At 39.0% G+C, this 12,234-nt stretch overlaps 1 protein-coding gene across 10 annotated transcripts in view; it reads right to left on the bottom strand.

Moving 5' to 3' along the window:
• FAM53A (family with sequence similarity 53 member A) overlaps positions 1-12,234 on the bottom strand; it is a 147,865-nt gene that overhangs the window by 50,249 nt on the left and 85,382 nt on the right. For 9 of the 10 annotated variants that reach the window (XM_039541468.1, XM_039541464.1, XM_039541465.1 and 6 more), the window contains exons 3-4: positions 9,783-9,837; positions 6,065-6,867 (exon numbers count right to left, since the gene is read on the bottom strand). In XM_039541468.1, coding sequence (XP_039397402.1) covers positions 6,065-6,867; positions 9,783-9,837 — 858 coding nt within the window. The remainder of the gene's footprint in view (positions 1-6,064; positions 6,868-9,782; positions 9,838-12,234) is intronic. The other variant, XM_039541469.1, reaches the window with a different exon arrangement.

Here is a 12,234-nt window from a genome sequence, read left to right as displayed (position 1 = left end):
TTGTCAGTGACCTGGAAGAAAACTAAATCACTGATAAAGTTTGCAGATGACACAAAAATTGGGGAAGTGGTAAATAATGAAAAGGACAGATCACAGATACAGATCAATCTGAATCAGTTGGTAAGCTGGACACAAGCAAATGTGTGTTTTAATACAACTAGAAACAAAGAATGCAGGCCATACTTATAAAAGACTTTCCAAGGACGCAGTGACTCTGGAAAAGAAAAAGAAAAAAAAAATATGGGGAAGGTGGTGGAATCATTTGAACATGAGCTCCCCATGCGATGCAGTGGCCAAAAGGGCTAATGCAATCCTTGAATGCATAAACAAGGGAATCTTAAGTAGTAGTAGTAGAGAGGTTACTTTACCTCTGTATTCAACACTGTGACAGGTGCTGAGTAAGGAGGATTTAATCAGCCCCCTGCCACTCCAGCCCCAAATCAAGGGGAATGGATTGGGGCTGGTTGAAGAGCCCCATGCTTGCCTGGCAATAAGAAACAGCTGCCAGCCTAATTAGCCAGGGGCTATAAAGGCTGGCAGAAAGGAAACCAGAGGAGGAAAGAGTGAGGAAGAGAAAGGCCAGCCACAGAGAGGGGTGGGGCCCTCTAGTCTGCTGTTGGCCAGGCCTGCTGCTGGCAAAGTTTGGCTGTGAAAAACCTATACATAGACAGTAAGGTGGTGGTGGGAAACAGTTGTAAATAAAGAGCACTGGTGTTTGCATTAACCAGAGAAGTCCCTGACTGATTTGCATGGGAAGCAGGGGCAGAAACCAGAGGGGCCCAGCTTACGCCTTGCTACAAGCACCAGCACAACAGGAATACTGTGTCCCATTGTGGTTCTAATCATTCAAAAGAGATGTTGATAAATTGGAGAGAGTTCAGAGAAGAGAAGAATGACTGAAGGGTTAAAAGACATGCCTTATTGTGATAAATAGATTGAGCTCCTTGAATCCAACTTAAAGAAACAAGAAAGGATGACTTCATTACATGGGGAAAAAATATTTGATAATGGGTTCTTCAATCTAGCAGAGAAAGGTGTAACAATCCAGTGGCTGGAAGGTGAAGCTAGACAAATTCAGACTGGAAATAATACATATTTTTAATATTTTAATTAACCACTAGAACAATTTACCAACAGTCATGGTAGATTCTCCATCACTGGAAGTTTTTAATATCAAGATTGGATGTTTTTCTAAAAGATGCTCTACAAACTATTTTGGGGAAGTTATGGCCTTTGTTATACAAAGGACAGACTAGATGATCAACAAAGGTGCTTTCTGGGCTTGGAATCTAACTCAACTACAGCTGTTCCAATTTAAAATCCTGCAAAGATTGCGTCATTTCCCCTAAAGTCTACCAAACCTTTGCTGTGCAGGCCCTCGGGGTGTGGAACTCATTCCCACATGGAGCTTGCTATTGCTCTCAAACTTTGAGCACATCTGAAAACATGCCCTTTTTGAAAGGTTATGGGGATTATTTAGTTAGTTAGGTTTATGGTAAAAAACGACCATCTTATTTTGCACCTATCACTACAACTGTTTTCAATTACTTCTATTCTGCATTTGTAGGGGAAATCTGAAGGAGTTACTTTATCATTATGATTATGTGTATTTCCTTCATGATCAAAGAAACAAGACTGAATCTACACCCAAGATCATGATTTTTTTAATATAGTAGTTAGAACAGGGGTCGGCAACCTTTCAGAAGTGCTGTGCCGAGTCTTCATTTATTCACTCTAATTTAAGGTTTCACATGCCAGTAATACATTTTAACATTTTAGCAGGTCTCTTTCTATAAGTCTATAATATATAACTAAACTATTGTTGTACGTAAAGTAAATAAGGTTTTTAAAATGTTTAAGAAGCTTCATTTAAAATTAAATTAAAATGCAGAGCCCCCCCAGACCGGTGGCCAGGACCTGGGCAGTGTGAGTGCCACTGAAATCAGCTCACGTGCCGCCTTTGGCACCCATGCCATAGGTTGTCTACCCCTGAGTTAGAAGATTATATTTATATTTAGCATTTTAAGTCTACATACCACTTTCAGAGCTAGGCACATTTCTTCCCCTGAAAGGCTTATGGTCTAAGGTAGATCAAACACAGGACAACAGTTCTTCCAATGAATGGATATAGAAAGAAGGATTCCTATTAGATTTTGAAGGACTGTAGGAGGGAGGGAGAGAGACAGAGAATATGACTGTGCTTGGTGGACAGGAACAGGAGACTTCTAAGTACAAGGAACAGCAGGAATAAAGACATTAAACAGAGTCCAGGAGAAGAGATACAAGAAGGTGCATCAAGTAAGAGGTGGGGGAGTGGGAGGAAATGAGAACAACCGTAGAGGGTTGGAGGCTAGATTATGTAGGGCTTTGGAGAAAGGAGCTCAATTTTTTATGCTTAAAATGCAGTGGTGAAGCTCTCCTGGATTTTATACAGTTATAGTTTCTTGTGTATTTACAGCAAACAAACAAGTGGTTTAATTTGCAGGGATAGTGCAATAGTTTTAACCCTATGAAAGAGTGCAGAGACACTACTAGCAGAAAACAGACCTTCACCACAAAAAGTTTCAAGAAATTAAAGCACACATTTCTCAGGGTTTCTTCTTTCGAAAAGACTGCTACACCACATATGTATGTGAATATTATATACTGAAAAACAGTCATTCAAAAATTACAAATAGATCAATAGTGGACAAAGTTAACTGAACCACTAGTAGTGAAAATGCAAATTGGCTTCAGTTTCTGAAATATTCTTATTTTAGACAATTTAAGCAGGTGCTTAGCTTTCAGTTTGGCAGACTTTATTATAGTCTAGTCTGAGAAACTGGGGCAACCTTTGACTAAAACCAAGATTGCCCCTTTGGATATTTTTCTTACATGGCTCAGATTCATCAGTATTAGGCAAATCAAAAACTACCCAAAATGAACCTTTTTGCAAATAATTTGCCCCAAATCCTACAGCCTATTAGAGGAATGAAATAAATTGTATTTTAATGAGTTAGCTTTTGTTGGTAAATAAAATTTACAGTAAGCTTTTTTTGGTAAATAAAAGCTAATTCCATAATCTGTTTTAGACTTCTGCCAGTCATTAGCACACTAAGATCTTAGATGACTGATTAATCAAGACTCATTTGCAATAAACCTAACTGCATATTTCAGATGAAGTTAGAATTAATAAAACACACCGATGTCACAATCTATTGATATTTTGTGAATAAGGAGTCCTTAAAAGCCAGAAAGGCGTGTAATAATTGAGAGTTCAACAAGGAGCAGATTTCTTGGTTCCAATACTGCATCAAGCCTTGTGTAAATACTGCCTGCGGGCACTTGCTGCAGGATCAAGGCCCATGATCTCATTTCAAATCCAAGTTTTGTATAGTTTTTAAACTAAATTTTTTTCAAAAATTACTTCACGTGAAAGAGAACCAATAAAAATCAGTATCAAAAGAAAAAGCACTGACTCACATAATACAAAAATATATTGTCAACATCTTATCAAAGAGAATCTTCAATTTATCTGGGGGATAAATAAAAGGGCTAGCTTAAGAGGTTGACATTATAGTTAATGAAGGTTTGCTGAAAAAAATTCACTTCGTACACTAGAAATTTAATGATACCCCTCAGAATGATTTGTTTTTTTAAATAGTGTTTCTTTCATTAAAGGTTCACAGACTACATACCTTTTAAATGGGCTAAGATCACATAACTCCAACTCTCCTCCCCCATCCATATAAAATTCATATTATGATTCTCATGAACTAAAACTACCCATCTGACCAATGGTCTGATCATCCCAGGAAAGACCAGTTTCAGAAGACTCTAAGACTTATTGTCTACTAAAGGAAGAGGTGGTGTCAATTTTATTCACATCTGGCTATCCTACTCCTGCTACTGTACCTAAAGTTACCCAATTGTTCATTTCCCACCGGTCTTAGAGGTTACTCTGGGCTGGTAACAAATGCTACCTTTCTGAAACCGAGGAAATTTGTGTATTTCATATTTGATCTGCCAAATTAATTTTGCTTACCACAATACGTGAAGAGACTGTCTAGGAAAGAGTATGGCAGAAACGGATCTAGGGGTTATAGTGGACCACAAGCTAAATATGAGTCAACAGTGTGATGCTGTTGCAAAAAAAAAAAAAAAAGCAAACTTGATTCTGGGATGCATTAACAGGTGTGTTGTGAGCAAGACACGAGAAGTCATTCTTCCGCTCTATTCTGCCCTGGTTAGGCCTCAACTGGAGTAGTGTGTCCAGTTCTGGGCACCGCATTTCAAGAAAGATGTGGAGAAATTGGAGAGGGTCCAGAGAAGAGCAACAAGAATGATTAAAGGTCTTGAGAACATGACCTATGAAGGAAGGCTGAAAGAATTGGGTTTGTTTAGTTTGGAAAAGAGAAGACAGAGGGGACATGATAGCAGTTTTCAGGTATCTAAAAGGGTATCATAAGGAGGTGGGAGAAAACTTGTTCACCTTAGCCTCTAAGGATAGAACAAGAAGCAATGGGCTTAAACTGCAGCAAGGGAGATTTAGGTTGGACATTAGGGAAAAGTTCCTAACTGTCAGGGTGGTTAAACATTGGAATAAACTGCCTAGGGAGGTTGTGGAATCTCCATCTCTGGAGATATTTAAGAGTAGGTTAGATAAATGTCTATCAGTAAAGGTCTAGACAGTATTTGGTCCTGCCATGAGGGCAAAGGACTAGACTTGATGACCTCTCGAGGTCCCTTCCAGTCCTAGAGTCTATTAATACAAAAAAGTAAGAATCAGTCCAGCTGAAAGACATCCAACAGTTAAAAGTTCATCCCACAGCACTTTACCAGAACTTCCCTATGTCCTCATCTAAATTCCCCAATAACTTGTAACCACAGATTTCCAGGGTCCCACTCCTTTCAACTTGTTCCTTGAAAGATTAGATAGTTCTTACACTAAAATTAAAACATTATTTCTCATCTTATCTTTCATCATCATCATCCTTTTACACTGTCTCCCTCACCAGGCTATCACTAGGATAGCTCTCCTTTGAAGAGGAAGGCAGGTTACATGAACCTCTCCAAGGCTGGTGCCAATGAAGTTATGGAAGATGTGTTAAAGGGTGTGGATGATGCTGACCTATGATGACACCACAATGCCAGATTTCCCTCTATGGCCCAAGTGATAGTACTTGATATTGCTCCCATGGACACCAAACAATGGGATTCTATTTTTAACTGCAGCACATACTTAAATCTACATCAGCACTGCACAGTTATGAAAATGTTAACCCATGTACAAAGTCTACATTTCCCCCAGCTCATGAGTATGCAGATAATGGGAAAAAAAAGTGGTTACTCAAAGAAAATTCTCACGCCCAGTTGAGTGCGGGGGGGGGGGGGGGGGAATATAATTTTGCACAGCGGGTCTAAAGAATGCATTTTTCTACTTCTGTGGGACAATGTTTGGAGAAGCCCTATGAGGATACATCTGTTTCCACTGTTGTCTCTTTATTAGCAGTTTCTTTAATTGTATTCACCTACAGGTTTTTCTGATGCACATTTATCTATGCTATTGTAGTTGGCCAATATATGTTCTGACTCATTTTTTCTTTGACTTAGAGGTATTAGAGCCATAAAGGATTACTTAAACCAGAACACATTTGCACCACAATAGAATGTTTTACTACTGCACCTAATCCCATCTCATGGGAACAGACTTACTTAACTGACTACTTTTCCTTCCACTTCCTCCCTGAAGTTTCTGTGGCACTTCAGAAGCAAGCCCAAATTTTTTTTTCTGCCCCAACCCTATTAAAGTTTTTTTATGCAGCCCTTTGTACAGTCTACAAAAACAGGCTGCAGTGCACAAGCTGGGCCTTAGTAGTAGAGAGTTATAGGTAACTACAAGGCATGAAGTTAGCAAGTGGCAGAAGCCTAGATGTACTGCTGGAATTACAAAAGCCAATATTAACACACCAATTTATCTGACTTCCACACCCACAGAAAAGTTTGATTTAGCCAACTATTTTCTAGGAATAGCCTGCGTGCAATAATTCATTTCTACACCCTACTGAAGAAAGTAAAATCTCACCCGGGTCATTTTAAAAAAGTCTAAAGATGGACGATTCCACCGTACATCCTCCTCCCGTCTGCGCTTTAGCCGGCTTTTCTTTTCATTCAGGACACAAGGCTGTGAGCGGCATCTCAGCAAGCCCTGACGCCGGCTGAGCTCTGGTGTGGAGGTGGGAGTGCTGTTGGCTGAAGGCAAGAGGTTTCCTGTCTCGGTGATGTGCTCCTGTGAGAGGGAGAGGCGACGCCTAGGGTTAAAGTCACAAGGTTCTCCAGAATTCCAACGGATACTTGAACTTGTGCTTCCCTCACTACTGTCCACAAATCCGCTGCTCGCAGAGGAAGGTCGGGGCACTGGAGAAGTATTGAAGCTGGTGATAGTGAAGACGTTATTTAAGGACAGAACATTTTGTGGCAAGCTGATACTTGTGCTTCTCTGTAAGTTTGCACTCCCATGACTGTTGCAGCGCTGCAAGGTGGCACTGCCACCACTGTTGCATCGTCTCTTTGACACAGGAGTCCAGACTTTTGAACTGCCGGGTTTCCATGGTGATCGACAACGAGCCAATTCATCTGGCTCAGAGAGTGACCTACAGTGACGTTTGGTAGGTGGCGCCAATGGCTGCCCCGAGTTTTCATTAAGGTTTAGTTCACTTATCCATCCTGACACCATAGATGTGCTGGAAGATTCCTGCTGCCATTGCAGACTCACGTTGTTAGCTGTGCCTCTACTGAATGGGCACACTGGGAAAGGGTAAGCTGAATTTTTGGTCGCGTCAGCTTGGATTGGACAACCCCTATTTAAAGCTTTCCAAGGGCTCTCTTCTAAGAAAGAAAAATGTAAGGGACGAGAGAGAAAAAATAGGATACAGTTAGCTTACATTAACAGAGATATTATTTGGGTAAAAAACTAACAAGTTGGAAGTCCTAGTTCTCTTAGCTGTGAAGGGGACGCTTAACTCTGCATCTTCACCAAAACCCAACCCCTCTAACATGAGCTAGTTCTGAAGGGGAAGATTACTACTGGAGAACTCTGGTATTTCAGAATAAAACAATACAACCAAAAAAATAGTATACAGAAATTCTCCTGAAATCTTCCTGAAGTAACATTAGCACTCTGTACCCTAATACCCAACCTTTGTACTTCAGTATTGCAACTGTGAAAATGTGAATTACTTTTGCACATTAAGAGCTATGGATAGTTTAGCTCTAAGTCACTTACAAAGCATAGTACTCTCAGTGCATCATTTTATACATTCAAAATTTGCACAATAGAATGTTGATATTAATAAGCAGTAATGGCAAATTTACTGCTGCTCCAGAGACTACAAAAAATATATTGCCATTAAGACCAGTGGCACTGAACCATGGTAAGTAGGGCTGAGCTAGGTCAACAAATCTTGTGAACAATCCAGCAGGTTGGAGGGGTTTTTTTGCTTTGTTTTCCTCCATTATGGAGATATACTGCATACGTAAAGCCCAATAGTTATAGGTTTGTAATGTTTTTTCCTTCAAGACACCACATTATGGAAATCCAAGGCTTATGTGATGTGTGTTCATTCTTTATAATGTGACTAAATGCTTAAAAAAATAAAGTACTGAGAACTCTTATTTTAGGAATTGTTAGTTAAGACTGTTTTTTTGGATAGTGAAACATTTGTCCCTCCCACTCATATCCATGACACAAAGCCTCTGAAAGCCCTAAATTAAAGGCCACCATTCCCCTTATTTTACACTTTTTAAAAACCTTATACAAATTTTACTGTGAATACAGACAGCCCATAGTGTACAACTTCTTATGATCTGAAGTGGCAATGCTGGGTTGGAGGGGAAAAAAAAATAAAAAGTCTGCCAGCTAAGCCTCACTCTTTTGTGAAGCTTTTCTTTGAGAACATTTTGCACATTTTACAGCTGTTCCCCTATATTAGAGAGTGAAGCATAAGAGGAACTACAACAGAGGCCTAGGATTTGCAAATTGAAAGGCATATCATTGTCCTGCTGGCCAGTTAACAGCTCTTCATGCTTGGTTAGAAAATTTGCTAATTTAAACCAATTAGCCAAGTAAGTTTCACTCATCCAGGGGCTGTGGTAATAAAGGATGAATTAAAGTTTTGGGATACCCAAAGGTCTTTCCCAAGTAAGTTTTTAAAGCCTGTAATTAGAAGATGAAGTTTTTGTCTTCATTATACTAAAAGTATATTAGAGCAGAGTATTACTTTTAAAGCTAGAGGTAAAAAGTTGTCTAGGTTCACTGATTAATAATATTTTACATATGGATCTTGAAGATGGTCAGGAATGTAAACCCATGTTCACAGGTGACCCCAAACCTCTGACTTCCAGAAGTCTGGAAGGGAAAACGGGGTGGATCATTCCCACTGCCCTGTTCAGTATGCTTCCCCTGAAGCTGGATACTGGCCCATACTGGGAGATAGGATACTGGGCTAGATAGACCATTGGTTTTACCCAGTTTGGCAGTTCTTATATTTCCACTGGCAGTTGGTACTTTACAAAATAAAAATAAAAAAACCAACACAAAAAACAAAAAACCTAACAGGCAAAAGTTGATTTGTTAAAATGCTTTGAGGGTTGCAAACCCAAGTAGCTACAAGATGTATATGCTTCATGGCCTATAGGGTCTTCCAATAGTTTCCACATCTTGTTTACTCAAAAAGACCCTTCCAACTTACAACTATAACTGTCCAGACAACTGGCCTATGCAAATATATATTAGAATTCCTTTGTCCTCCTTCCTCCAGTCTTTCAGATGGGTACAGTCATATGTGTTTTGCCTTAAACTATAAGCTCTTCAGAGTAGGAACCATCCTCAACTCAGTGTGAATAAAGCACCTAATACAGTGAGGCCCTGATCCTGTCTGTGACTTTGAGATACTACTGTAATGAAAATTTTGTTAGCATCTAGTTTTAAGATATCTTACAAAGGCTGGTTCATGTAAAAAACAGAAGTAATTGCTCAAAGTCACTGATGGATTTTTACAGTAAATGTGCTGAGACTAGTGTTGTTTGTATGATGCTGTTGTAAGATTGTGTGACTGCTGTTCCCTTGGGAATCTCAAAGAAACAAAGATCAGTATCTCAGGAGACAATCCCACTGAGCAAATGAAATGTACCACACTTCATAAAGAAATTAAGCTGATGTAAAATGTCGACTTTTCCGATCATCAGTAAATCAAAGATATTAAAAACAAAAAAAAAAAAAGAAGGACATGGCAGTAAGATAGCAGAAACACAGAACAGTAACCAGATATCCCAGGACAAAAACAACACACACACCCCCCACATACATGCAGGTTTTCCTACATCAAAAGACACTGGCCATGAACTTCGATTGTTTGCATCACATTAACAGAGATTTGAGAGCAAATATATGGTTTATTCTATATTGCAAAGCCCTATTTTTATGAAGGTGTGTAAAGAAGTTAAATGTGTGGTTTTCTACTCTGAAGAAAGTCTTGACAGGACAAAACTGGGTACATAACAGATACTGAACAAAAACATGTAAGAAGGGGTTTTACTATGCAAAGCAAATCACAAGTACAAAAATTGACAACCAGTGATTCCCAGTATTGTTCCAAGACCCGCATAAGCCAGGAGGCTCTGTAAGAGCATGCTCCAATCCCCTCCACCTTATTTCAATAGAAAGGCTGCTTACTATACCAATTACCTCAGTAAAATACTGCTACGATTTCAGGGGGGAACAAACAAACAAAAAAACAACTTACCATTGATTTCGAAAGGGAACAAACTGCCACTTTTGTTCAGCTTCTCAGATGAGTACTGAAATTAATCAGAAAATAAGTTTCAACACCATACAACTATACATGGTGTGAAAGGCAGTGAGCACAAGCCTTAAGGAAAATTTAAAATATTGTAGTTCCCAGTTTCTATATATTATATAAAATAAATAGAGAGCTTTGGATCCACACCTAAATTTTATTAAAACAGCAGGAAATTGAAATTTAAGAAGCTGTTGTCTGAATTTTCATGCTCCTATGGTATTGCAAATTCAGCATACCTGAACAGCTTTACTAAAGCCATTCCAGTCTTTTAGGTAAACACAAATTTAGACTCAAATACATAACTAAGGACTGAATAAACATGTTATGGCATTTATAGGAGAAAAATATTTGTTGCCCTTTAAGAGCGTACTTTGCTATGTTTTACTAATCTTTTAGCAGATCTGTGGATTTTGCCCTTTAAAAAGTAGATTTTTCACAACAACATTTAATGGTTGCCAAAGAATAGCTACAGCTTTTCATATAAATCATTGCAAATAGTGATCAGATGCATCATGTTAACATGGCTTCTAAGCATGGTTACTATATGCGCATTCTATAAAATCCTTCGAAACACAAATCTAGTGCATAGTAAGGACAGTTTGTACACTCTGATTGTCTTCACTACCGGGGAGATCAACGCTGTTGCTATCGATGCAAAGTGAAGACCTGCTAAACTGATGGCAGAGTGCTCTCTGGTCAACTCTGGTACTCCAGCTCCGCGAGAAGAGTAAGGTAAGCCGACTGGAGAGCGTCTCCCATCAATGCAGTACAGTGAAGACACCTCGGTAAGTCAACCTAAGCTACATCGACTCCAGTTACGTTATTCACGTAGCTGGAGAATCGTAACTTAGGTTGACTTACCCCAGTAGTGTAGACAAGGCCTTAATGTTTTTCTCCCAGTTATTATAAATTTAGATGGAAAAGTGACTAAATTTGTCTCAGATATGTAGTTCAGTTGATATTAAGCCTCCTAATAACTAAAAGGCAAATTAATAACCTTACTAGAACTCAGATTCTTGTAGAGTTTTTCTGGGGATGGGGAGGAAGGACTGATTATTTTAAAAACCTGCCCTTTTTTTAAAAAGCTTTTTTTGGACCATGTTTTCGGTAGTAAGCCAAAAAAAAAAAAAAGAGATAGTATTGTTCAGAGACTTCCTTCCAGATACAAGTTCAGTTTTAAGTAAACATCCTTGGGCAATGGAGCATTTTTGCTGTTTACCACCAAAGTGCAACTGGCAGCTTTAAAACCTTGAACTTCAAATTCACAACTAAGAGACTGAGTAGTGCAAGGACAGTTTGCTTTCTTTAAAAAAAATCCTACCCCACTAAAATGCCTGCATGTCTTATAGACTTTTCTCTATACTTTTTATCCTATATTTTCTATATCTGCAGATGCATTTGGAACTAGCTACTTAATAAAACACAATTTTTTTTTCCAGAAACAGCAAGAGTCTCAGGATCTCAGGACTAATTTAGGTTTCAAAGTTTTAATCTTGAGACTGGTAGGGAGCATTATTTCATTCATGTTCATCTTGTGAAACTGAATTTTCCCAGTTACATAGTCTATAATTTTATTAATATGTAATATAATCAATTGTGCTAAACTAGGAGTGAGGCGCTCTTCTGTCCTATCTACTAATTTGAGATAGGAACTCACACCATAGTTTTGAGAAGCAAGTGTGGACAGAATGACAATACAGTAATTCCTCACTTAACGTTGTAGTAATGTTCCTGAAAAATGTGACTTTAAACGAAACGATATTAAGCTAATCCAATTTCCCCATAAGAATTAATGTGGGGGGAGGGAGGGAGGAGTTAGATTCCAGGGAAATTTTTTTTCACCAGACCAAAAAAACCCTATATATATTTTATATAGACATACACACAGTATACATTTTAAACAAATTTAATACTGTTCACAGCTATGATGATTGTGAAGCTTGGTTGAGGTGGTGACGTTAGAGGGTGGAAGAGGATGGGATATTTCCCAGGAAATGTCTTGCTGTACAGTGGTTCTCAAACTTTTGTACTGGTGACCCCTTTCACATAGCAAGCCTCTGAGTGCAACTCCCCCCCCAAAAAAATTAAAAATACTTTTTTATATATTTAACACCATTATAAATGGTGGAGGCAAAGCAGATTTTGGAGTGGAGGCTGACAGCTCGTGATCCCCTGAGGGGTCCCACCCCCCCGTTTGAAAACCCCTGTGCTAAACAATGAACTAGCACTCAGCTGAGCCCTCAAGGGTTAACACGTTGTTTTTAATGTAGCCTCACATTCTACAAGGCAGCAGGAATGGGGGGGAGGGGAGACAGTATGCAGAGAGAGACAGACACACACCTTGTGTGTGGGAGAGAGAGAGAGAGAAATGCACACTGCCCCTTTAAGTAAGCTG

This window comes from Mauremys reevesii, linkage group 5, assembly GCF_016161935.1.
Source record: "Mauremys reevesii isolate NIE-2019 linkage group 5, ASM1616193v1, whole genome shotgun sequence".
NCBI lineage: Eukaryota > Metazoa > Chordata > Testudines > Geoemydidae > Mauremys > Mauremys reevesii.
Note: the sequence above shows the minus strand (reverse complement) of the source record. Positions and strands in the feature narration are given on the sequence as shown.